Source organism: Mirounga leonina, unplaced genomic scaffold (genome assembly GCF_011800145.1).
Source record: "Mirounga leonina isolate KUSES-001 unplaced genomic scaffold, KU_Mleo_1.0 Mir_167, whole genome shotgun sequence".
NCBI classification, from domain to species: domain Eukaryota; kingdom Metazoa; phylum Chordata; class Mammalia; order Carnivora; family Phocidae; genus Mirounga; species Mirounga leonina.
In genome coordinates this window covers 3,144,832-3,170,723 of record NW_023270422.1, presented here as the reverse complement: position 1 = coordinate 3,170,723, position 25,892 = coordinate 3,144,832, and the positions used below count along the sequence as shown (strand labels likewise).

The window sequence follows — 25,892 nt, the reverse complement described above, 5'->3', positions numbered from 1 at the left end:
TTGACATGGGTGCCAAAGTGTCTTTTGTAACTGGTTGTTTCTTCTGAGTCACAAATCTGATTACATTGTCCACATTTAAAAGTCATCTTTGACATTCCATAGCTCTTGAAGAGAATAATGAGCTCAGAAAGTTTTAGCAATTGGGTAAAAAACAGTCTTTTTTTATTTCCTTTCCACCCCCTCCCCCTTTTTCTTCCAGTTTCTTTTCCTGCTGTTTCATTCTCTTTGTACTGTAACTATATCATCCTTTATTATCAAGTGGATCAGAGCTTTTGTATATTGGTCTTGTGCTCCAGAAATTTTTATTTTGAATTGCTTTTTAAATGGTATTTCTCTGGTGTGGGCTGTTTTCACATGAGTTTTCCCCTTAGGTTCATGGGTTTATGCCACTCAACTTTTTGTTAGCCACTGAGTTGGGGCTGTTGCAGACATATATGGGATCTCACCTCTTTTCTGCTCTTTCTTTTTTCTTTTTTTTTTTCCTTAAAGATTTTATTTATTTATTTATTTGACAGAGAGAGAGAGAGCACAAGTAGGCAGAGCAGCAGGGAGAGGGAGAAGCAGACTCCTTGCTGAGCAGGGAGCCCGATGTGGGGCTCGATCCCAGAACCCTGGGGTCATGACCTGAGCCGAAGGCAGACGCTTAACCAACTGAGCCACACAGGCAGCGCCCCTTCTCTGCTCTTTCTGAGCAACAAGGAGAGCTGGTCATTGACAGAACATATATAACTCTAGTGGTTATTGCTATTAAAGTATAGGATACTCTTGGTTTTCATTACTAAATTCTTTTTTTCAGGAGTAAGCTACAAATTCTTGTGAGTCCTAATTCCTCCTTATCCACAAAACATTCAATGTTCCCATGGAGTGGTTTAATCTATATACACTGTGACAATGGACAGAAGGTACTTTGTTTTTTTTAGCAATGTTTTTCTTGTTTTGCAGCTTAAGTGTTGTGATCCTTATTAGCACTTACTTTTCAGAAATGAAATGAAGGGGCCTGTTCTTTCAGCCCAGCTAGACTTATTCAGATAGAGAACTTAGCACAGAGTTTTTCCATTAGTGATCTGAACGATTCTCCTGGGTGGGGCAAGAATGGAGAGTGGAGCCTAGAAACCATTATTAACTTGCAGAATCTGCTTTGAAAAAGAAGGGAGTTGGGGGAGAGAGAGAGGAAGAGTCAAAGATTTACTTTGAGATCTGAATAAATTTTCTCATCCATCCATGTTTCATTTGTTTGGCATTACTTTTCTCCACTGTGTTTTAAAAATAAGAATTGTTTCTTTAAAATGATAGATCCATTTGTGTCTTACTTCCTTTATTTGGCTCATTTCAGAAAATTGTGAAAGTTCAAATTCGTGAAGACTTAACCCAGAAAGAACTCCTCACTCATTTGGCCTCCAGCACATTTGGAGTCCTTTCTCCAGGAACTGAGCCTTCAGTTAGTTACCTGGTGAAACCAATGACAAAACCACCTTCCACAAAAGTTGAGATAAGAAACAAGACTGTTACTTTTCCTGCAACAGAACCTGGTGAAACTTCAGGTATGATATCACAAGGTTATAGAATTCACATGGCCACTGATCTGTTGAGTCTAACACTCTGTGTTCTTAGTGACCTTTATCGTAGTGACAGGGATAAAATTGTCCCCTATTTCAGGAGAGACTCAGGTTGTCGTTGGCAGTCATTTCCATGACAGGCCAGATTTGGGGGAGCTTAAAAATGATAAAATGTAGGTGTTTAAGAACTGTTTATATTCCGGGAGTCTCAGATTCTACCTGGTCAGAACCATCCCTCCTCAGCACTCACTAGGTCTTTTACCAGACCTGCTAATAAGTTAGCAGCTGAAGAAGAGGAGAAAGTAGGTAAAACCTGGTTCTTTCCCTCACTAATGAGACTTTGAGGCACTAAGAGGTTAAATAAATATGCTCAGTTTCCCCATTTGTAAAATGGCCATCATAATTGACTCCTCTCACAGAGGGCTTTGAGGAATAAATGAAATAGTATATTTAAAGCACTTGGCATAGTGTTTGTCACCTAGTAGGCACTCAGTCTTGCTAATGTTCCTCCAGGGTCCTGAGAACACTGCTTTTGCTTTCCCTCCCTCTCTCCCTCCCTCCCTGTGATGGCTCATCTAAGTGACTGGGATTGCACATGGGACCTGTTGGAAAGGGTGTGGGCCTTCTGTCACCTGGCCCTCACTCCTTGCCTCTCTCACTTCCACTCACACTCAGTTTCCACTGCCCGTGAAGCCTGTCCCTCCCCGGTCATCGCCCATCCCCTGGCTTCATCCGCCCCGCTCGCGTCCTCCAGGAGTCCCAGCGGCTCTCTGGCCTCATTCAGACGTCCAGGCCGCTGGCCCTGCTGCCTCCTCACTCTCCCCCACCCCCGCCTTGGCCGCTTCTGCCTGAATTCTGTGCTCTGTCACTGCAATTACTGCCTTAGGAACGCTCTCAACTGCTGTGTGCCCCTCCCTCTGCATTCCTGACTGGCAAGATCCGGACCCTTGTGAGAGCCAGCCATCTACCAGCTCCGTGTCTCTCCTGTAGCGGCGCAGCTGCTGGAGAAAGCCATGCATTCGGGGTCTCTGCTCTCAGATGCCGCTCAGCACCACGCTTCTCTTAGCAGCCCTCCTTGGTGTGTGTCCTTCCCCGTTTCCTGTAGTCATCTGACAACGTCTCTCTTCTCAGTGCCCCTCCCCTGCTCCTACTCTCACTCTTCCAGCTCTCGATTTTGCCTCACACATCATTGCAAATACAAAAGCCGTTAGACTAAATGTGAGGCTTCTGTTTCCATCCCAGACAAACCTTTCTGCCTGGAATCTAGGCCCATCTATTCTTGCCTCCTCAGGGCCTTCCTCTGCCCCTTTTCTCTCCTGTGTCCTCAGTTTCTCCCTTTGTTGATGCCTTTCCGTTGGCACACAGTACAATCTGCCATCACATGTTTTTTTTTTTTTTTTTTTAAAGATTTTATTTATTTGACAGAGAGAGCACAAGCAGAGGGAGAGAGAGGGAGAAGCAGGTTCCCCGCTGAGCGAGGAGCCCGATGTGGGACTCGATCCCAGGACCCTGGGATCATGACCTGGGCCGAAGGCAGTCGCTTAACCAACTGAGCCACCCAGGTGTCCCTGCCATCACATGTTTAAGGAATGCCTTTCTTGGCCCCACCTCTCCTTGCTGCTCTCCCCGCTTCCGTGACACCCCTCCCTCCTGGAAGGATTATGCTCCCTGCTTTCATTTCCTCGGCCTATAAACGAAGTGGTGCTGCCACCTTGCCCTGACCCTGCTATTGAGGTCACCGAAAAGGGATTGTCTCTTCTATGGGTCTTTGTTAATTTGACCCCTCAACACTGGCGACCACTCCTTCCTCCTTGGACTACTTTTTTTCTTGTGCCTCTCCTGGTTTTCCCTGCTTCACATGCTTCTTCTCAGGTTTCGCTGACGACTCTTTTTCTTCCTGGGCCTGCCTCTGTCCCCTTCTTTCTCTAGGCTCTCCCTGCACCCCACTCAGCTTCTGTGTGCTGGCATCTCACAAACAGAACTCTTGTTTTACCCATGAAACCTGCCTCTCCTCCAGCCCTACCCATGTCAGTAAGTGGCCCCACTGCCTGCTCATTAAGCCAAATCCCTGGAAGTTATTTGTTCTTTGCTTCCTCCCTCTTCCCACACAGTCCACTAGCAAGTCCTTTGCGGTCCGTCTCCAGAATGGATCCCCTGTCTGCCCGCTGCTTTTCCTCCCACTGCCATGACTCAAGCCTGATGCAGACCACCCCTCATGTGTTCTCTCAATGCAACTGCTGCCATGGCATTTTACTGGGGCTCCTCATCCACTCTGACCCCCTTGTGGTCTCTCCTCTCCACAGCAGCCAGTAACTCTTTAAATTAACATGTAAATCATCTTATAGCTCTCTTGCTTAAGCTCTTCATTATCCTTTGATTAAATCCAAAACAAAATATCTGTCAAATTTGATTTTGTTAAAAAATACTGTAAATTCCCATTGGGCTCCTCTAAGGATCGGATGAGTGTATTTTTCCCCTATGATGAGATAATTAGTCATTATTACACATTATCACAGTAATCTGCTTATTTACTTCTCCAAGAATTGTTTGAGTTGTGACATGTGTGTTCCTTGTAGAAAATTTTCTGGAACTTGAGAATCATGGTAACACAGAAGTGAAGTGGCATCTGTCATCCTTAGCTCCACCTTATGTCAAGGTCAGTAGTAGTTGCCTTAAATATATTCATTTTAATGTTTAAACTTTATTTGGGGTGTTTTTATACTGAATTATGAGCATAGGTTGAGATTATTGGGGTTTTTTTGTCCCACTAATTCACTTACTTGATTTTCTCTAGATGGGGCTAATACATGCCCCATCTTTTCCACAAGGTGGTTTTAAGAGTCAGATTAGAGAATGTATGTGAAAATATGTGCTTCCTCATTTAATGCTACCTCCTACCTGATTTTTATCTGAAATAACTTTATTTAGAAAAATATATAAAAATTTTATTATGGAGCATTGTGTGTGCATACACACACATATGCATTTTTCTTTCCCATGTTCAGAGTACTATTATGTGTTTTCAGCTGGTAGGAGCTAGTGTAGGAGACAGAATTGAATGTTCTTTGTCAGTGAGTGCTAGCCTACTCTGTACTGCAAATAGTCTCCACCAGTAGGCTCTCCGTGAATTGAGCATGTTGTCATGTATGTTGTTTAGAATGCTGTGGCCTTTCTGCCATGTATTTTGTGTGATAGTAGCAGTTTTGAGCCCTAATACTAACAAAATGTGTGCAAAAGATAATGCTGTACCTACTGAAAAAAAAATAACTGGTATTGCATATGATGTTAAAATGCACGTTCAGCAAGGGTCTTCAGGGTCCTTGAGCTTGAACATTATGGGCACCATCCTAAAGATGACTGTAGCCAGGGAGGAGTGGCTGTTGATGGAAGGAGGAGCGTCAGTGTGAGGCCTTTGTGAGTAGAGTTAAGTAGCACTCCCACTCCTAGGCAGGCATTGAGCTCTCCTGGCCCCTGCAAAATGGGTTTGTGTGTCCTTGGTAACCATAAAGGTAATGGTGTCACTCTTAACTTTTATATTTTTTTCATTTGATTGCTTAAATAATTGTAGGGAGTTGATGACAGTGGAGATGTTTTTAGAGCTACCTATGCAGCATTCAGATGTTCTCCTATTTCTGGTATACTAGAAAGCCGTGGAATTCGGAAGGTGAGTTTTGACATTTTTTTCATAGTAAGAACATGGTGTTGATTGACCAGGAGACCCTCATTTGTTTCCGCCCAAAGTAGTTGCTTCAGCTAGACCAGTGCTGCTCTGCTAACAACCGGCTTGCCCCAGGAGAAGACCCGCCTCAGTGCACGTCAGTGGACTGCTTCGTGCAGCAGAGGTCTTGCTTTCTAAACAGCTAAACAAAATGCCATGCTTAGTGGTAGGATTGATTTACATTCTGATATAAGCACTTCATGTGGCCATAGACTGCCAGTACTTACAACACACTTTGAGTAGCTCTAATCTAGACAGTAGTTTTGTCCACCAGCCGTAATAGAAAATTCTGCCACTGCTCAAAAACAACTGTGTTCATGTCATAGTCAACAGTATATCTTCATGGGCAAGTGGTGATGGATCTTTTTAGTACCATGACCCTCTTAAGTTCTAACTTATTTGTAGACCTGACATAGCTTTTTCAAATATCCCTTAGTGACACTAGTCATTCACTTGGCCTCAGTAATATGCTTTTTCATGCTAACAGCTGAAACTCATTTAAACTATAGCACTTACATGACGTTGGTCCATTTATTCAGAGATTCAGACTTGTAATCAGTTCTAGACTATAGTTGTGAACTCATTACTGACTATACAAGAATATTTGAGCAGTGATAGTCACAAACCCAGTGCACTTTACTAGGTCTGTATAACAGGCCTCCAGGGGGTTTCTGACTTTTTTGGAAAGACATACTATTCTACAGCATAGTTTATTTCATTTCCCAGCCCACAGTAGCGGCAAAGCAGCATAATAGGGAATAGACACATTGCCTAACAAAAGTTCAACATCTGGGGCAAAGGCGGTGGGGGAAGGGTTGCAAAAAAAAAAAAGCCAGCAGTAAAGACATCCCATGTTCATGGATCAGAAGATCTAACATTACTGAAATAGCAGTATTCCCTAAATTGATCTACAGATTCAGTATAATCTCAATCAAAAATCCCAGCTGGTGTTTGGTTTTTTGTTTGTTTTTTAAAGAAATTGACATGCTGATCCTAAAACTCATATAGATGTTCAAGAGAACCAGCATAACCAAAACAATCTTGAAAAAGAACAAAGTTGGAGGATTCATACTTTTCATTTTCAAAACCATAGTAATCAAAACTATAGTATTGACATAAGGATAGACATATAGAATATGTGGAATAGACTTGAGGGTCCCCAAATAAACCCTCATATTTATCGTCAGTTGATTTTTTCAATAAGGGTACTGAGACAATTCAATAGGGAAAGAATATTTTCAACAAATGGTGGCAGGACAACTGATATCCACATGCAAAAGTATTAAGTTGGATCCTTACCTCACACCATATGCAAAAAGTAGCTTGAAGTAGACCATAGACCTAAAACTATAAAATTCCTGGAAGATAACATAAGTATTCATGACCCTGGGTTAGCCTTGGTTTCTTAGATATGGTACCAGTAAAGCACAAGTGACAAAAGAAAAAATAGATGAATTATCAAAATGTAAAACTTGAGTGCATCAAAGGATACCGTGTGAAAAGGCATTCCAGATTATGGGAAAAAATGTTTAGAAATTATACATTTAATGAAGGATTTGTACCCAGAATGTATAAAGAACTCATACAACTAGATAATACAAAGACAACCAGTTTATATTTTTTATTTTTATTTTTTTTAAAGATTTTATTTATTCATAAGAGACAGAGAGGCAGAGGGAGAAGCAGGCTCCCCACCGAGCAGGGAGCCCAGTGCGGGACTCGATCCCAAGACCCTGGGAACATGATCTGAGCTGAAGGCAGACGCTTAACCATCTGAGCCACCCAGGCGCCCCAAATAACCAGTTTAAAAAATGGGTAAAGATCTGAATAGAAATAAAGAGGGGGGCTCCTGGGTGGCTCAGTCGGTTAAGCGCCTTCCGCTCAGGCGTTCATCCCAGCATTCTGGGATCTAGCCCCGCATTGGGCTTTCTGCTCATCGGGGAGTCTGCTTCTCCATCTCCCTCTGCCCCTCCCCCCTACTCGTGCGCTATTTCTCTGTCTCTCAGCTAAATAAATAAAATCCCCAGTGTTCAAATAAAAACATATACACAAGTGTTCATCGCAGCCTTATTCAAGATAGCCAAAAAGAATAGAAATAACCCAAATGGCCATCACCTGATAGATGGATAAACAAAATGTATACCCATACAATGAAATATTACTTGGCAGTAAAAAGGAATGAAGTACTGATAACACGCTACCACATGAACCTTGAAAACATGCTAAGTGAAACAATCCAGACACAAAACGCCATATATTATATGACTCAGTTTGTGTGAAATGTATAAAATAGGTAAATCTGTAGAGACAGAAAGTAGGTATGTGGTTGTTGGGGCTGGGAGTGAAGGTGGGGAGTGGGGAATGACTGCTGATGGCTATGGGGCTGGGGTTTTTTTGGATTGTTGAAAATACTTTAAAATCAGATTGTGGTGGTGGTTGCACAGTTCTGGAAATATACTAAAAACCCCTGACTACACTTGAAGTGGGTGAGTTGTATGGTATATGAGTTCTATCTCAGTGAAACTTTGAAAATAGAAAAACAAGGATGCAGGACTAGACTGTCTTCCTGGGAATTTCTCCTTTCACACAGTACCTAACATAGAAATGAAACCTCTGTGAGATCTTTGATCTTTTTGTGTTCATCACTGCATGTCTTGGACTGAACTCATTACTTACCACACTGTCAGGTCACATTTGTCAATTGAATTCCAGATCTGAGTACTTAATTTACATTAGGGGAGAAGAAAGCAAGGCACATCCTTCTGGGACCATTTAGGGAAATACTCCCCCAAAAGCACCACTATTGATGTATATGTAACAGTGATCCAGAAGGAAGAAAACATTAGTTTGTTAGTTACCTATTTCTTACAATAATAGATGTACATAGTAATATTCTGAAACATTGGTAAGTTTGAATGGGATTAAATGAGCTAATGAATGTTAAAGTTCCTATTATGTGTCTACTGTGTGTCACATACAGTACTAGTAGGTTGTCCCCTCCTCTTTGTTTATTTTTGGTGTTGGAAGACAGTGTTTGGTGGGATTTGTAGAGTACATGGTACTATAATGCCCAGTGGTTCCAGATAATTCGTAGAGTTTCACCATTTAGGACATGGTTGGTTTTTTTTTTCATTCTTTTTTCCTTGATCTTCACAGTGTCCACACCCTCTTTTAACAGTGTAATTCCCTAATCTTGATGACCACCTCTCCTCCATCAGTATCCTGTCTTTGCCTCCACACCCTAAGACTTGCTGGCTGCATTGTTTCTTATGTTCTGTATTGACAGAAATTGGGTCATTTAACAGTTTTAATGTTAAGTCCAGACTCAGAGATACTGATTAGTGGTTAATATAGCTAATAGTATTTTTAACACTGAATTCTTTGATAAAGGAAACACTTAACACTGGTAAACTTTATAAAATACTATTTTTAAATACGACAACTTTCTCATTACTGAGCTTTTTACAGGTTGTACGCATACAGTTCACATGTATAACTTTGAGGAGTGTGGTCGGTGTAACTGGTTTCAGGCCTCAGGCCTTTACTGCGTGGCCAGCAGAGGGTTCTATAAGCATTGCAATGAAAGACTGGATTGTGTTTCTGGGGTTGACCTTCCTCATTTAGGTCTTGTACTTGACAGCTCTAGAATTTTTTGGTAATGTAAATAGCATTTGCATTTTGAGGAATATGTTACACAGAGCCCTAAAGAAAAGTGTTATCTTGAATCTGGTATAATTTTCTACCAAAAGAATTGTTCAAATTCCTTTTCAGTTAGTGGCAAAACTAGCCTAGCCAGTGCTAAACCATATACCAACTATATGGTGTATGAGGCTTAGTGTCTAAATTTCTCCCCTGGATGTGTTGTTTTGTAGGTCTCCATCACTTTTTTGCCCAGGGATAGAGGGGCTTATGCTCAGTTTTGGGATGTTGAGTGTCACCCCCTTAAAGAGCCTCACATGAAACATACCCTGAGATTTCAACTCTCTGGACAAGTGAGTATTACGCTGAACTTAAGTAAATTATTGTGTGTGTATATTAAAAACATTAAGTGAAACTGACATGGAAAACTGTCCTGAAAATGCAGACTGTTTTCCTGGTATTATTCTAATTTCATTAATTCTGTTGTCTGGCCCTGTAATCTTAATTTTCTCGTTTGGTTTTATTGATTGGCATGTTTGAGGTCTGGGTTTGGCTCTGAAATCTGTGTTTGACTTGATTAGGTAAGATTGTGTTTGTGTGTAAAAGAAGCTGAACAGTAAAAAATGGAAGGATTGCGGGAATTTAAAAATTTAAGTTTTCTTTTAAAAACTATGAAGGAAATAATAGAATTCAACATATTTTCCAAGAGTATTTATTTTTCCTTCTCCTACCCTGTGATTTTTTTTGTTTTTTATACAGAGTGTCAAAGCAGAAAATGAGTCTGAAAGTTCACACATTTCCACAAACTCCCTCATTAAACTAGATAATTTAGTTAAGCCCCGAAGACAAGCTGTATCAGAGGCTTCTGCTCCCATACCAGGGTATGTTGGTTTTGTCATTCTTACGACGTTTTTTCCAGTACTTTATTGAGATATAATTATATTCAGTAAAATGCTCAGTGACCTACATGCATTGCTTCCCCTCCAATCAAAATAGAGAATATTTCTCTCACCCAGAAAGCTCTTACATATCCCTTTGCAGTCAGCCCAGCCTTCACCCCAGATTTGTTCTGTTCTGATCTATTGCCAGAGGTTAGTTTTGTTGAATTTCATACACATACACACTCCTTGAGTCTGGCTGCTTTCACCACACATGTTTTTGGGATTCATTTGTGTTACAGAGTATATATGTAGTTTGTCCCTTTTCCTTGTTGAGTATTGCTTTATGTGAACATACCACAGTTGATTCATTTTCCTGATGACGTTTGGGTGGCTTCTCATTTGGAGCCATTATAAGTGAAGGTGCTGTGAACACTATTGTATGTGTACTTTTGTGGACATATTTTTAAATTTCTTTTGGATAAAAATACCTGAAGAGTAGAATTGCTGGGTCATATGGTAAGCATGTGTTTAACTTTAAAACAAACTGCCAAATAGTTTAACCAAAGTGACCATACCATTTTATGTTCCCAAAAACACTGTATGAAAGATTCTTAAGAACTTTAATTTTTATTTTTTTAATAGTTTATTATATTTTTTAGTAATCTCTACACCCAGTGTGGGGCTCGAACTCATGACCCCAAGATCAAGAGTCACGCATGCTCCTCCGACTGAGCCAGCCAGGCACCCCTTAAAACTTTTTAAAATGTGTTTTTTATACCAGCAGCTCACACAGCTCTAATTATAGTATTTAAGTATTTTACTTAATAAACATGTTTCTTACAATCCTTAATTAACTAATATTTAGATCTAACTTTGTTCTGGAGGAAGACACTTGTAAGAAAAATATATGTTAAATACCTGCTAAATTTAATATACATGTTGTCATTTATTTTCTAATGGGAGTAAGTAATGCATTTTGTAAGAAATGAGGCTCCTTTAAAGATTATGAGTTCTAACCACACTCTTTTGATGCTACTTACTCATTTGTTCATCTCCTCTTTACGGAGCGCACATCATGTGCCAGGTAGCGGCGGCAAAACTGCCCTAGTCCTTGCCTCCAGGGACTTTATCTCCCAGAGAAAGAACCACATCACAAATGGCTTTGTTACAACCCGTGGAAAGGACTGGAAGGAAATAAACGGGAAACATGGGAAACACGACAGAGGGAGCTTGATGTGTGCTACCGGCAAGAGCCTCCCTGAAATGGGACCTTTAAGTTGAGGAGAATAAGTGGAAATGACGGAAGTGACGAGCATAGGAAAAGTTCCTGGCCTTTTAAGACCAGGTAGTGGGGATTGTTGGCCCTTGAGGAACCAAAGGCAGCATAGAGGCCTAGAGCCCAGAGGGAGGGAGAGTAGTGTGAGGTGAGGCCAGAGGGCTGGTGGGGAGAGGCAGACTGTGCAGGGCCTCTCATGTCACATGTTAAATTGGGGTTTATCTGGGAAGCTATTGGAAGCCATGAGTGACGTGATCAGATTTGAGTATTTATAGAAAAATCTTCTGGCTGTGGTACGGTCTGATTAGGAGGCAAGAGTAGATATGGTAAAATAAGTCAGAAGCTTTTTTTTTTTAAAGATTTTACTTACTTATTTGACAGAGAGAGACACAGCAAGAGAGGGAACACAAGCAGGGGGAGTGGGAGAGGGAGAAGCAGGCTTCCCGCCGAGCAGGGAGCCCGATGCAGGGCTCGAGCCCAGGACCCTGGGAACACGACCTGAGCCGAAGGCAGATGCTTAACGACTGAGCCACCCAGGCGCCCCATCAGAAGCTATTTTTAAGTAGTCCAGGACTAAAGCAGTGTCAAGGAAGATGATGAGAAATGGATAGATCTGAGAGGTATATAGGAAGGAAATTTGAAGGACCTAGTGAATGGGTTGAGTAAGGGGGCTTGAGAGAGAAAGGGAGTCAAAGTTGGCTCCCAGACAGAAATACAAGTGGAGGATCAGGTCTGAGAAGAAGGATCTCAGGTTTAGTCTGTATTTGTGGTGCCAGGTCACTGTGTGGTGATAGGCATGTTGCCCAGAAGTTCAGTGTGAGCTGAGAATGAATATCTGGGAGTCACACAGGGTTGGGGTTGCTGGAGCATCGAGCTGGGATTGCCTGGGGAGACTGCGGCTAGAGCAGTTAGGGATGTCCGGGGCCAAGCCACAGGGGACAGCAGCATTGGTGGTGAGGGAGTGGGGATGAGCCTGCACAGACTGAGCCTGGCATTTCAGCCACTGCCATCAAATGATGCCGAGAAGGCAGAGCTTGTGTCCCGCTGTAAGGGTAGTCTGTCCGGAAAAATGAAGATCATCCAGTGAAGTGAACTAAGGTGACAGGAGCACCTGCATGCACGTGGGGTGTGAGGCAAGTGGAGAGCCAGTCCCCAGGGAGAAAGGGGCAGAGGTGGTGCTGTCACCTGTGTCCTGTCCCATGTAGCAGCTGACCCTGCACGTTATCAGAGTACTGTGCCGGACGTTCTGTCTTGATACAGATTAATGAAGTTGCCATTACAGAACTAGCTTCCAGCTGAGTTGTGAGAGAAAATACAAATCAAAACACAAAACACTTCCTTGTTGAATATATATAAATTGTTTAAATTACTCTGGATTTTAAATAGTTGACTTTTAAGCCTGTTTCCAAAGCAGACAGCTTGACTTGACGCACCGCGGAGTTTATGCCCCAGAAGATGTGTATCGGTTTCCGCCTACTAGGGTTGGGGAATCAAGGACGTTGAAAGTCAACTTGCGAAATAATTCTTTCATTATGCACTCTGTAAGTTGGAAATAGTACTGGGGGTTTTGGGAAAGCGGATGTATTCAACTCTTTGATAAATATTTTCCTGATAATTTAGAAGCTTGTTTTATAAATTATACTTTAAGTTATAATATTGAGTTAATTTTTTAAATGCCTTATACTGTATTTGAAAAGAAGCTCATGGGAAGTTAATGACCCTTTATCTGAAAATTGAAAATATTTGGCATTTGTTTTCATATTTTCATTTTTAACTTTTTTCTGAGTTTTCTTATTCTTCTGTACCATCACACCAATATATTTCTGGATAACATTTACTCTAGTCAGAACTAGAGTAAATTCATACTAGAATTATTTTAAATGTGTTTCCATGAGCATTTATTGTCTTACCTAATTTTGTGGCTATACTTAAATTTACTAAATACCTTTAGTTAAAGAAATGCATGGTATGTTTTAAAGTATGCTCAAATACCTAACTTGCATAACTTTAAATAAAGTGTTTCATATTAAATTCCAGCTCAAGTTTTTAAGTCCCAGAGAGCCTTTCTACGTCAAACATTCAAAATATTCTTTGAGGTGAGTTTATCGTAAATCAAAATGTTCTCATCCTAGTGCAGGACTGTTTTCAGGACTTCAGGATTTCTCCTGGGAGTTGGGACTTGTGAACTCTCCCCACCTCCATTATAGCCCCTCATCTCCATCATCAGCACCACAGAGCATTCCTTGTCAATTAAAAAAGAGCTGAGGAACCTGCCAGGAAAGCATTTCATGACTGCTTTACTATCTGGCAACCCAAATTTTGTGAGAGGTTTTGGATTTAGCATGTGATTCCTGTTACCAGGTATTTTGCCCATCACATAAGTACATAGAACATTAATTATCTTGTGATTTAGAATAATTTCTTCTTCTTTTTTTTTTTAAAGATTTTATTTATTTATTTATTTGACAGAGAACACAAGCAAGGGGAATGGGAGAGGGTTCTAGAAGCAGGCTTCCCGCTGAGCAGGAAGTCTGATGCGGGGCTCAATCCCAGGACCCTGGCAGACACCCAATGACTGAGCCACCCAGGCACCCCTAGAATAATTTCTTCTTTAAATGTTATTTTCACTATGCTAAGGATCAGGGAGTTAAATTTTCAATAATTACGACAAAAACCTTCCCAGATTAATTGGGAAACTTTAATATGATATTTTTCCAGTTGTCATTCTTCAAATACCTGTACTTTTTTTTTTTTTTTAAGATTTATTTGAGAGAGAGAGAGAGAGAGCACAAGCCGGGGGAAGGGGTAGAGGGAGAGGGAGAAGCAGGCTCCCCGCTGAGCAGGGAGCCTGATATGGGGCTTTGGGATCATGACCTGAACCAAAGGCAGATGCTTACCCGACTGAGCCACCCAGGCATCCCGAAATACCCTATTCTTCTTAAACCAGGGTCTTGTTTTCTTGTCATCCTTGCTACTTTTTGTTTTCTGTATGATCTACATTTTTTTTTATATGATATATATTTAGATTGAAATCTCAAACTGTGTTGTCACTGTTATTTAGAATTTTAATAGTAGGGTTCTGTCAGACTTAACACTGAAGAATAATTTTATCTCCATCTTTGAATTTTTAATTAAGCCATTTAATTAACTATAAACTCTTTTATTTTAGTATTAGGTGATTCCAAAAATATGTTCTGTTCCATGAAAACTTGGACCACCCTGTAGACATTCTAGGACTGCCTCTGAGGCACTAAGACTAGCAGAGCCATACTCTGGAAGGTTACCCGTATCTCTAGATACTGAAAAGATGCTGTGGGGGGAGGCCTGTTCCCTCACCTCTTTCTCTTTTCTGTCTTCATCTCTTCCACCTCCCCTCCCAGCCTCCACCCTGTAAAACCTGATCTTCATGTACTTGAGGGCCCAGCACTTCCTTTGCCTCCCAGGGCTTGACCTAAGAGCATAAACTGCAAATTAAACAATGAATGTAGCTAGAAAGTTATCATAGGCCTCATCTCTCTAAGCCTTGGTTTCCTGATCTGTGAAAGAGAGATGACAATGCTCCTGGCAGCATGGGCTCGTTAGGAGAAGGACGTAAGCGATGTGCAGGTGTGCGCGCCTAGCCCTGGGAGGCACTCGGCAGGCGGTAGCGTCTTCGGCAGAACTGACAACACCTTCCTTTCAGCCGGCCTTACCGGCAGGGTCCATCAGGACCACCGACCCCATGGATTAGAATGGAACACCACATTTTTGTGTCGGTGCTTTTCCTTTAATCCCTTCAACAGCAACATGGAAGAGAAAGGCCTAAGTTTTAAAAAGCCACTAACCACATGTTTTCTAGCTTCTGTACTCTGAGTCCCTGACTCCCAGCAGCCTGTGGGCCTCCAATTAATGAGGCTTTGCCCTACTGATTCAGGACTGGTGATGTTAGACTGTGTGTCACAGTAGGTGGGCACTGCTAAATACATGAGTAAGAAGACCAAGTGAAGTAAACCCCGGCTCATAGAAAACTTCTCTCAAGACCCCTCCATAGGCTGAAAGTTTACAGAAAGTTAGGCAGAAAAGCTGGTTTCTTTGTACTCCATAAGAATGACTTCTTTCAACTTTGGAGAAGAAGCAAAACTTTGCCACAGTATCTCACTTGAAAATTTTTACCACAAAACTGAAATAGTGCTACCTCTTCTTCTTGTAAGTGTTGAGTGCTTTTGTATTTATCCCACTTTGATTTTGGACAGGGACTCATGAACTACAAATGCTGGTTGAGAGCAATGGTTAGCTTGCTTTGGCAGCTGAACAAAATCTGTTCTGAGAATCTGAGAAGCAGTTCCCAGCTTTTCATTAGTGATGTTTTTGTTCATTAGATCACTCTCTGCTCTATGACACCATGAACTCCAGCCTTCCAGAGTAATAATGTGACTTTAGTCATCTGTAGGGTACATGAGGTAATCCGTGCCTTACTTCAAATAGGGCAGTTGTGAGGCCTGATGGGGCTGCTCTGGGTAGTTCTTGCACTAAAATGTGAAAGCGGCCCGAGGCCTTTGGGATATAAACTGACTGCCACTTAAATAGGAGAGCTTCCCCCAGAGGCCACAGGGGTTTTGCCTGGTTCAGAGGGGGGGAGCATGAGTGTGTGTTGGGGATATAGCCCCCTTAAAGCAATAGATTATAAAGAAGGTATTAGGAAAAAGGAAACCCTGATTATCCATTTTTTTGTAAAGTTTGTTTTGGGGGCTCTAGGTGATCTTTTTTGTCCTGTCTCTGTAAAAAGAATTTGTTTATGTTCCCACTTAGCCCTGAAAAGCATTCTTCTGTTAGCCTAATGTTTTATTCAAGTCTAAACTGCTGAGACGTTACAGTAGCGCATCTCCGGTGTCCCATGCCCATGTCTGCATGCACCCCGCCTCCTAGCCTCTTGCTGCTGAGCTGCCAGACCCTGTGTCATTCTGGAGGGAAGGACGCTTCTCAGCCAGGGACAGTGCTGTCACTGAGCCGTCATTACTTCTTACCAACACGCAGGAACCAAGGAGTTTGTCACTTCTTTTCAATTTCTTTGATAATGATGGTACCTCAGCTGTGCTGACGGGCCACTTTTTTCCTACACAGAGTATTCCTTTACAATTAAAAAAAAAAAAGGAAGGAAATCTGGTTTATAGACTTCATAGGTCCTGTAGATGGGGTCATGTAGTTAGGAGGTGGTCTAGAGCAATCTTCCACAAACACTGCCTCACTCTCGGCTGTGTCTTCGCTCTAACGTTACTCCTCAGCTAGTAAGGGATTTTGAACTACACCTCTCCTCTGGGTTCAGCATACTTTACTCTTACCTTTTCCCTTTTAAGCGTGTGTGTGTGTAGAGAAGAGAGAAAGAGAGGTTAAAGCAGTTTTTAATAATAGTACATGTACTATGTTAAATATATCCATCTTTTAGTATTCTAGAGCTGTGTTAAATTGCAGTTATATTTTTTTAATTTTATTTTATTATGTTAGTCACCACACAGTACATCATTAGTTTTTGATGTAGTGATCCACAATTCATTGTTTTCATATAACACCCAATGCTCCATACAGTATGTGCCCTCCTTTTTTTTTTTTTTTAAAGATTTTATTTATTTATTTGAGAGAGAGAGAATGAGAGAGAGCAAGTACATGAGAGGGGGGAGGGTCAGAGGGAGAAGCAGACTCCCTGCCGAGCAGGGAGCCCGATGCGGGACTCGATCCAGGAACTCCAGGATCATGACCTGAGCTGAAGGCAGTCGCTTAACCAACTGAGCCACCCAGGCACCCAGTATGTGCCCTCCTTAATACCCATCACCGGGCTAACCCATCCCCCCACCCCCCTCCCCTCTAAAACCCTCAGTTTGTTTCTCAGAGTTCATAGTCTCTCATGGTTCATCTCTCCTTCCGATTTCCCTCCCTTTATTTTTCCCTTCCTTGTCCTAATGTCCTCCATGCTTTTCCTTTTGTTCCACAAATAAGTGAAACCATATGATAATTGACTTTCTCTGCTTGACTTATTTCACTTGGCATAATCTCCTCCAGTCCCATCCATGTTGATGTAAAAGTTGGGTATTCATCCTTTCTGACAGCTGAGTAATATTCCATTGTATATATGGACCACATCTTCTTTATCCATTCATCTGTTGAAGGGCATCTCGGCTCTTTCCACAGTTTGGCTATTACGGACATTGCTGCTATGAACATTGGGGTGCATATGGCCCTTCTTTTCACTACATCTGTGTCTTTGGGGTAGATACCCAGTAGTGCAATCGCTGGGTCATAGGGTAGCTCTCTTGTTATTTTTTTGAGGAACCTCCACACTTTTTTCCAAAGTGGCTGTACCAACTTGCATTCCCACCAACAGTGTAAGAGGGTTCCCCTTTCTCCACAACCTCTCCAACATTGTTGTTTCTTGCCTTGTCAATTTTTGTATCTCAATGTGGTTTTGATTTGAATTTCCCTGATGGCTAATGATGAAGATTTTTCATGTGTCTGTTAGCCATTTGTATGTCTTCTTTTGAGAAGTGTCTGTTCATGTCTTCTGCCCATTTTTTGACTTGATTATCTGTTTTTTGGGTGTTGAGTTTGAGTTTTTTATAGATCTTGGATATCAGCCCTTTGTCTGTAGTGTTATTTGCGAATACCTTCTCCCATTCTGTGGGTTGCCTCTTTGTTTGGTTGACTGTTTCCTTTGCTGTGCAGAAGCTTTTTATCTTGATGAAGTCCCAAAAGGTCATTTCTGCTTTTGTTTCACTAGCTTTTGGATATGTAGCTTGAAAGAAGTTGCTGTGGCCGATGTCAAAGAGGTTACTGCCTATGTTCTCCTCTAGGATTTTGATGGATTCCTGTCTCACATTGAGGTCTTTCATCCACTTTGAGTTTATCTTTGTGTATGGTGTTAGAGAATGGTCAAGTTTCATTCTTCTGTATATAGCTGCCCAATTTTCCCAGCACCATTTATTGAAGAGACTTTTTTCCATTGCATATTTTTTCCTGCTTTGTCAAATTATTAGGGATCCCATATCTGGGTTCTCTATTCTGTTCCATTGGTCTGTATGTCTGTTTTTGTGCCAGTATCATGCTGACTTGGTGATCACTGCTTTGTAATATAGCTTGAAATAGGGCAACGTGATGCCCCCAGCTTTGTTTTTCTTTTTTAACATTTCCTTGGCGATTTGGGGTCTTTTCTGATTCCATACAAATTTTAGGATCGTTAGTTCCAGCACTTTGAAAAATGTCATTGGAATTTTGATCGGGATGGCGTTGAAGGTTTAGATTGCTCTGGGCAGCGTAGACACTTTAACAATGTTTATCCTTCCGATCCATGAGCATGGAATGTTTTTCCATCTTTTTGTGTCTTCTTCAATTTCTTTCATGAGTGTTCTGTGGTTCCTAGCGTACAGATCCTTTACCTCTTTGGTTAGGTTCATTCTGAGGTATCTTATGGTTTCTGGTGCTATTGTAAATAGAATCGTTTCTCTAATTTCTCTTTCTACAGTTGCGTTGTTAGTGTATAAGAAAGCAACTGATTTCTGTGCATTGATTTTGTATCCTGCCACATTACTGAATTGATGGATGAGTTCTAGTAATTTGGGGGTGGAGTCTTTGGATTTTCCACATAAAGTATCATGTCATCTGCGAAGAGAGAGAGTTTGACTTCTTCTTTGCCAGTTTGAATACCGTTTATTTCTTTTTGTTGTCTGATTGCTGTTGTTAGGACTTCTAGTACTATGTTGAACAGTAGTGGTGAGAGTGGGCATCCTTGTCATGTTCCTGATCTTAAGGAAAAGGCTCTCATCTTTTCCCCATTGAGAGTGATAGTCACAGTTCTTTCTAAATTACATTCTAGTTTATTCAGAGTACCTGTAAATCTAAAGCAAATGATATATATTTATCATAATACATTTTAAAAACACGTTCTCAGTTGAATGTGGAACAGTTCTATGTTCCATATTAAAATTTGTTAATGATGGATCTGTCAGATTTATTTCAGGGTACTTTATTACTTTTACTAATTCGTAAGTTATAAAGTCTCTTAAGTTGGCAAATTGTACATTATTCTGGGTACTGAAATGCTAACGTGAAAGATAAAATAGTAGTTTGTCAGTGCTAAGGACTAGGTACCATTTTTTAAAAAGGCACATTAGCTTTGATACAGGAAATTAGGGTATAATGCATTTGGGGAAAATAACCCAGACTTTTAAAAACTGAGTGTATGTGTGTGTGCATGCATACATTTTTATTTATTTTTAACTTATTTTTATTTTTATTATTATTATTTTTTTTAAAGATTTTATTTATTTATTTGAAAGAGAGAGAATGAGAGAGAGAGAGAGCACATGAGAGGGGGGAGGGTCAGAGGGAGAAGCAGACTCCCTACCGAGCAAGGAGCCCGATGCGGGACTCGATCCTGGGACTCCAGGATCATGACCTGAGCCGAAGGCAGTCGCTTAACCAACTGAGCCACCCAGGCGCCCCTATTTTTATTATTATTTTTTAAAGATTTTACATCTTTTAAATTCTGCCTTACTAGTTATATCCAGGGAAAGGGCTTTGAAATACTAAAAACTTATCTAAATTTCTAGCCCACTGCTGTTGTACACCCAAAAGCTAACACTGTACTGAGTTTTATCAGGAAATATATTGGAAACAAAAGCATCTATCAGTTCTGATTGTTAAACTTTGAAAATGTAGTTCATAGATGAGACTCAGGGATGAAGTACCTTCCCCTGAGGAAAGTCTAAAAGCTATAAATTTTCACTTAAGACAATTAAAACTAAAAGTCAGTGACATCACATAGGCTATGATAAAGTATATGTGGTCTCATTCACCACGGGAATAAAGGTATATTTGTGAAGCTCTTGGGACCTAGTTTTATGAACAGAAACCTCCCAACATAATACTTCTTTTTTTTTAAATACTTAGTTTTCAGAGAGAGAGAGCACGTGTAAGCAGGGAAAGGGGCAAAGAGAGATGGAGAGGATCAGAATCTCAAGCAGATTCCCTGCTGAGCATAGAGCCTGACACGGGGCTCGATCTCATGACCCGGAGATCATGACCTGAGCCAAAACCAAGCGGCAGATGCTCAACCAACTGAGCCACCCAGGCACCCCCAACATAATAGTTCAAGCACAGGGCACTCATTACCTGCCTCTGTATACAGTTGACCCTTGAACAATGTAAGGGTTAGGGGCATCGACTTCCATGCAGTAGGATATCTGTGTATTACTTTTGACTCCCCCAAAACTTAACTTGTAATGGTCTACTGTTGACCAGAAGCCTTCCCAATAACAAACAATTAAGATATTTTTGCATGTGTATTACGTACTATATTCATACAATAAAGTAAGGCAGAGAAAAGAAAATGTGATCAAGAAAATCATAAGAGAAAAATTCTATTTATAGTACTACATTTTTTGAAGAAAAAAAAAATCCGCAGGTAAGTGAACCTGCTCAGTTCAAGCCTGTGTTGTTCAAGGGTCAAACATAATCTGAAAATAAATTTTCAAGAAAATTTTTTATAAAAGTTCTTAACAATACTGGAGCAGAACCTGTACAGTCCTGCCCCGTTACTGATGGGCATGGGACAGGTTGGTTTAATATCCTTCCCAGTTGAGTATGCCTGCTGGAGGAAGACGGGCAGGATATGTCAGGTGTTCTCTCACCCACCTCTGCGGACAGAACACAAAGTTCCATACACAATAGAACAGACCTCTCATTTCCCTTCTCCTATTTTTGTTGGATAGCCAGGAATATATATGCAATACTATTTGTTTTTGTTTTGTTTTATTTTAAGATTTTATTATTTATTTGACAGAGACACGGCGAGACAGGGGACACAAGCAGGGGGAGTGGGAGAGGGAGAAGCAGGCTTCCCGCCGAGCAGGGAGCCTGACGCGGGGCTCGATCCCAGGACCCCGGGAACATGAGCCCAGCTGAAAGCAGATGCCTAACAACTGAGCCACCCAGGCGCCCCTGTGCAATATTATTTGAATCCAATTTTAGATTTTCCTCTCCTCTGTGCCAGTTTCTTATTAAATAATAGCATCAAAGAAATGAGAACCAAATTTAAGCTGAATATAACAATACTAAATTCTTTCATGAAGATCATCTGTGCTCTCTGCCATGCATCGTGTTTATTATTATTGTGGCAGGTGATGCACTTGCTGTTGTAGCATCAGGCCAGTGACCTTTCCTTTCTCTTTACAGAGCCCAGCATTACATCAACATGCCTGTGCAGTTCAGACCAAAGTCAGTGGGCAAATTCGAAGCTTTGCTTCTTATTCAAACAGATGAAGGCAAGAGTGTCGCTATTCGACTAATGGGTGAAGCTCTTGAAAAAGTTAACTAGATACATTTTGTGTAAAGTAAATTACATAAGTTATATTTTGGTAACTTCATTTTTTTACACTACGATATTCTTTTGTATATATTTTGTAAGATTGATTTGATATGTATAACTAGATTTTTGTTTGTCTTGAGAAGCTAATACTGAAGACCGGACTAAAATATCATGTATGTAGCCTACAGTATTGTACTTAACTTTACAGGGGAGAAAAGAATTCTATTTTTGCATCGATTATGATACTCTGAATAAATACAGCATATATTTTAATGTGGTATATCCAGAAATAAATTTAATTTCTACTGAACCTGTCTTTTTATATGATGTCTTACAGAAATCAGAATATTGCTTTATTCTCCTAATTATTTTGTCAAGCTGCTGGGTCTGTTTTGTGATTTTTTCCTTCACTACATAGTTTCCTTTCCTCTAAGAAATTCCTTCTCTGGTCCTTCTGTCTTTTAGCTAATTGCCCAGACTAGAAAGGAAGTGTACTTTTAAAGAAATTGTTTTTCTCCAAAGTAGGGGAATTCATATTCTCTGCAAATACATTGGAGAGGTTGATGTATTTTAAAATGGCATTAATTGTCATTAAAGCTAAACGGGACAGCTGCTCCAGAACCCTGCGTAGAAGGAATGCTCCACAAACAGGTGCTGGTGGAGAGGCAGTGAGTCGCTGAGGGGGCCTAAGTGCCCTGTTATGGCATCTTGAGCTGTGAGGTGGAAAAGGTGTGACACGGTTAACCTGGTTTTACCTGGGAAGAACATGATTATGAATTGCTTCTCAACCATTACTGTTAAGTCCCCTGTTAAAGTTTCCTGAGCCCAGCTGACAATCTTGTTCGGAGCAGCAAAATCCCGGATTGTGAGCAGTTGTGTAGTGGCTCCATATTATTGATGGTGCAGAAAGACCATGGAACATGCAAGAAGTTTCCTGGATGGCTTCAGTCTGCACCGGTTTGGAACCAATTATGGTGAGCTGGAGCTAGAAAAATTTCTTCTCTCTCTCTCTCTGTCTCTCAAATCTTTAGAAATGGGGAGCTGCGCCTGGGTGGCTCAGTCGGTTAAGCATCCAACTCTTGGTTTCAGCTCAGGTCATGAAATTGAGCCCCACGTCAGGTACGGAGCTCTGCTTGAGATTCTCTCTCCCCCTCTGTCCCTCCCCCAGCTTGCACACACACTTGCTCTCTCTAAAAAATAAATCTTTAAAAAAGAAAAGAATTTTCTTCTTTCCTCTTCTACCTTATTTTCTCTTGCTTAGAAATTCTTTCTTTATAAAAACATTTTTTATATTTTATAAAATAAAAAACATATTTTAACACAAGTTAAACAGTCGTTGCCGTTACTGATACTGCCCTACTCCAATTTAGATTTCGTACATCAAATGTGGGTGACGTCGTGCTTGAATGTGTACTTATTTGATAACAGCCTCAAAAATTTTGAAATAGTGGTATTGCTTTTTTATTTAAAAAAATTTTTTTAAAGATTTTATTTATTTATTTGAGAGAGAATGCTGAGCAAGAGAGAGAGAGAGCACAGTGGTGGGGAGAGATGGAGAGAGAGAAGCTCCCTGAGTAGGGAGCCCAACAGGGGGCTTGATCTCAGGCCCCTAGGATCATGACCTGAGCCAAAGGCAGATGCTTAACCTAATGAGCCACCCAAGGGCCCCAGTGTTGCTTTTTAAAAAATGTTTGCCATGGTTTTTCAATTCCTCAGAGTTGTTACATTTCTGTGGAACCATCACTTTGCCTTTTAGGTTATTATACTCAGGAGGTCAAAAAAAAGGGGGAAGGGGTGTTAAGCAAATAAAAAACTTCAAGTGACTCTCCTTCCATAGACGTATGCTTTTATGGATATGCATTTCTTCCTGTGCCTCTGTGATATGGAAACTGGATGCTTGGAGTTTCGAGAGCAGTTGAATGTGAACCAGTGATTGACTGCCGCCAGTCATTGCTGCTATATGACCACTGGCTCTCTTCACTGTGATATGCAGTGTGGAAGAGCATCTAACAGGCAAAGTTACCATATACGCTTTCTCTAATTAGCTTTCCATCTAGAAGCTGGTCCCCTTTCTTTCTCATTCCTTCCCAGATCGATATCTTGAGTCTTAACCTTTCAGCTTCAAACTCAGCGGGACATTTCCACTTCGTTATCGAATAAGCATCTCAAACTTTGGATTCTCTCCCTAACCTCAAAGATGTTTCTCTCTAGGGCGCCTGGGTGGCTCAGTCGTTAAGCGTCTGCCTCCAGCTCAGGTCATGGTCCCGGGGTCCTGGGATTGAGTCCCGCATCGGGCTTCCTGCTCAGTGGGAAGCCTGCTTCTCCCTCTCCCACTCCCCCTGCTTGTGTTCCCTCTCTCGCTGTCTCTCTCTCTGTCAAATAAATAAATAAAAATCTTTAAAAAAATAAAAATAAAAAAAAAAGATGTTTCTCTCTAGCTTTCCGAATCTCCATAGATGTCCTCACTGTCCATCCAATATCTTAGCTAAAACTCTAGGTTTGGGTGTTTCACCCTCATCCCCGTCAACTCTGATGAACCTGGCTCACAGAAGTTCTTCAGTCTGTGTCCAAGAGTGGCCACTATAGCACAGGCCACCGTCCTCACTCTCAGACTCTGCTGCCGTAGTCCCCTCATCACACTGCTCCTGGTGCTCCTGCCTCAGGAAGCCCTTCTCCACCGGCAGGCAGAGTTACATTTATAAAAATGTAGACCAGAGCCGAGGCTCCCCTGCTTAAATATATAATTACATTACACATGGTCTGAGTCCACACTCACTCCCCTGTTGGCCTAGGAGGCTATTCATCATCTGGCCTCTGCCTCCCTCTGTGGCCTCATCCCCTCTCCAACCACTTTGCACCAGCTCTGCAGCCTTTGTTTTCTGACTCAGTCACTAGGGCCTTCTCTCGTGCTGGACCCTTGGCCTCTAAAGCTCTTCCCCAGATCTTGGCATGGCTGGTTCCTCCCCTTCCCAGGGGGCCTTTCCTGACCACTGTGTCCAGGAGAACCCCCCCCCCCCCCAAACTATCTCACATCACACTGCATACTTCACATTACAACCCTCTCTCTACCTGACCCTTTCTTACATACTTGTTGACTAGTTTACATGTCTCCCTCAAGAATGTAAGCTTTGTGTGACCACAGGCCTGGGATCCCCTCCTGACCACTACATCCCTAGACCTGGTCAGCCCCATGTATGTATGATATGACTGGAAGGTTCTCTGCACACTGTTCTGACCCAGAAGCCCAGTCATGCTTATAACCAGCTCCAGTAAACATCATCCCAGGCTTCTCCCAAGATTGCTTATCCAGTTTCTCATCAGTCTCCTGTAGATCGTTCCTCACCATAATAGGTAAACATTAATTGACTGCTTTCTATGTGGCAGGTAGTGTCTCAAGTGCCCTATATGCACTGTCACCCTTAATTCTCATCAGCTTTATAGAGACAGACCCTTTCTTGGCAGGGAGGCCTGGGGGAGAGAGGGTCAGAGGCCTTTCTCCTGCTGTAGCCTCTCCAGGCACCCGTGACCATGTCTGGGAACAGAATGGTGGATTGCTAGCAGGCTGTGGGTGGTGCTGCGTCTCAGGAGGGCAGGATAGCCCAGATGGCCTGGCGTGGATGAGCAAACTCAGGCTCAGACTATAGGCCGGGGCTGGGATCCAAACCTTGGTTTTTCTACTGGGTGCCTAGTTGCAGGTAATAGAAACTGTTCTTGCAGTAATTAGGGAAATTATAACATTGGTATATATCTGCTATTTAAAAGTTTGATTCCCTTTGGTTATAAAGCAACCTGAGATCACAGATGAGCACATCTGACACACAGTCCTGCTTCTCAGTCAGGCAAGATATTTAGCAGGCAAGACCTAAAGTTCCGTAGAATTGAGGGATGATAAATGTGCATCATTACTGATTTAATTAGTCCAGAAATGAGACTGGGTAGGAGGGCATCTGTTTTTAGTCTTCAGTTAAACTCAGGGATGATTTTCAGTTGCATTTCTATACACTAACAGTGAGACAGAAGAAAGAGAAATTAAGGAATCAATCCCATTTATAATTGCACCAAAAGCCATAAGATACCTAGGAATAAACCTAACTCAAAGAGGTAAAGGATCTGTACTCTAAAAACTATACAATGCTTATGAAAGAAATTGAGGAAAGACACAAAGAAATGGAAAAACATTCCATATTCATAGATTGGAAGAAGAAATATTGTTAAAATGTCTGTGCTACCTAGAGCAGTCTACACATTCAATGCAATCCCTATCAAACTACCATCGAAATTCTTCACAGAGCTGGAACAAATAATCCTAAAATTTGTATGGAACCAGAAAAGACCCTGAATAGCCAGAGGAATGTTGAAAAAGAAAACCAGGGGTGCCTGGGTGGCTCAGTCGGTTAAGCGTCTGCCTTCAGCTCAGGTCATGATCCCAGGGTCCTGGGATCAAGCCCTGCATTGGGCTCCCTGCTCAGGGGGGAGTCTGCTTCTCCCT

General features: G+C 41.5%; 1 protein-coding gene across 7 annotated transcripts in view; it reads left to right on the top strand.

Annotated features, from left to right (window-relative positions):
• The window catches only part of LOC118016446 (nucleoporin SEH1), a 167,088-nt gene extending 145,375 nt beyond the window's left edge, over window positions 1-21,713 (top strand). For 5 of the 7 annotated variants that reach the window (XM_035013835.1, XM_035013833.1, XM_035013831.1 and 2 more), the window contains 9 exons: window positions 797-902; window positions 1,334-1,541; window positions 4,133-4,212; window positions 5,125-5,220; window positions 9,147-9,266; window positions 9,673-9,794; window positions 12,482-12,611; window positions 13,108-13,166; window positions 21,271-21,713. In XM_035013835.1, the coding sequence (XP_034869726.1) occupies window positions 797-902; window positions 1,334-1,541; window positions 4,133-4,212; window positions 5,125-5,220; window positions 9,147-9,266; window positions 9,673-9,794; window positions 12,482-12,611; window positions 13,108-13,166; window positions 21,271-21,412 (1,063 nt within the window). In that variant the 3' untranslated portion in view covers window positions 21,413-21,713. Of the gene's footprint in view, window positions 1-796; window positions 903-1,333; window positions 1,542-4,132; window positions 4,213-5,124; window positions 5,221-9,146; window positions 9,267-9,672; window positions 9,795-12,481; window positions 12,612-13,107; window positions 13,167-21,270 lie in introns of those variants that run through there. The other 2 variants (XM_035013832.1, XM_035013834.1) reach the window with 2 other exon arrangements.
• Window positions 21,714-25,892: the final 4,179 nt, after the last annotated feature.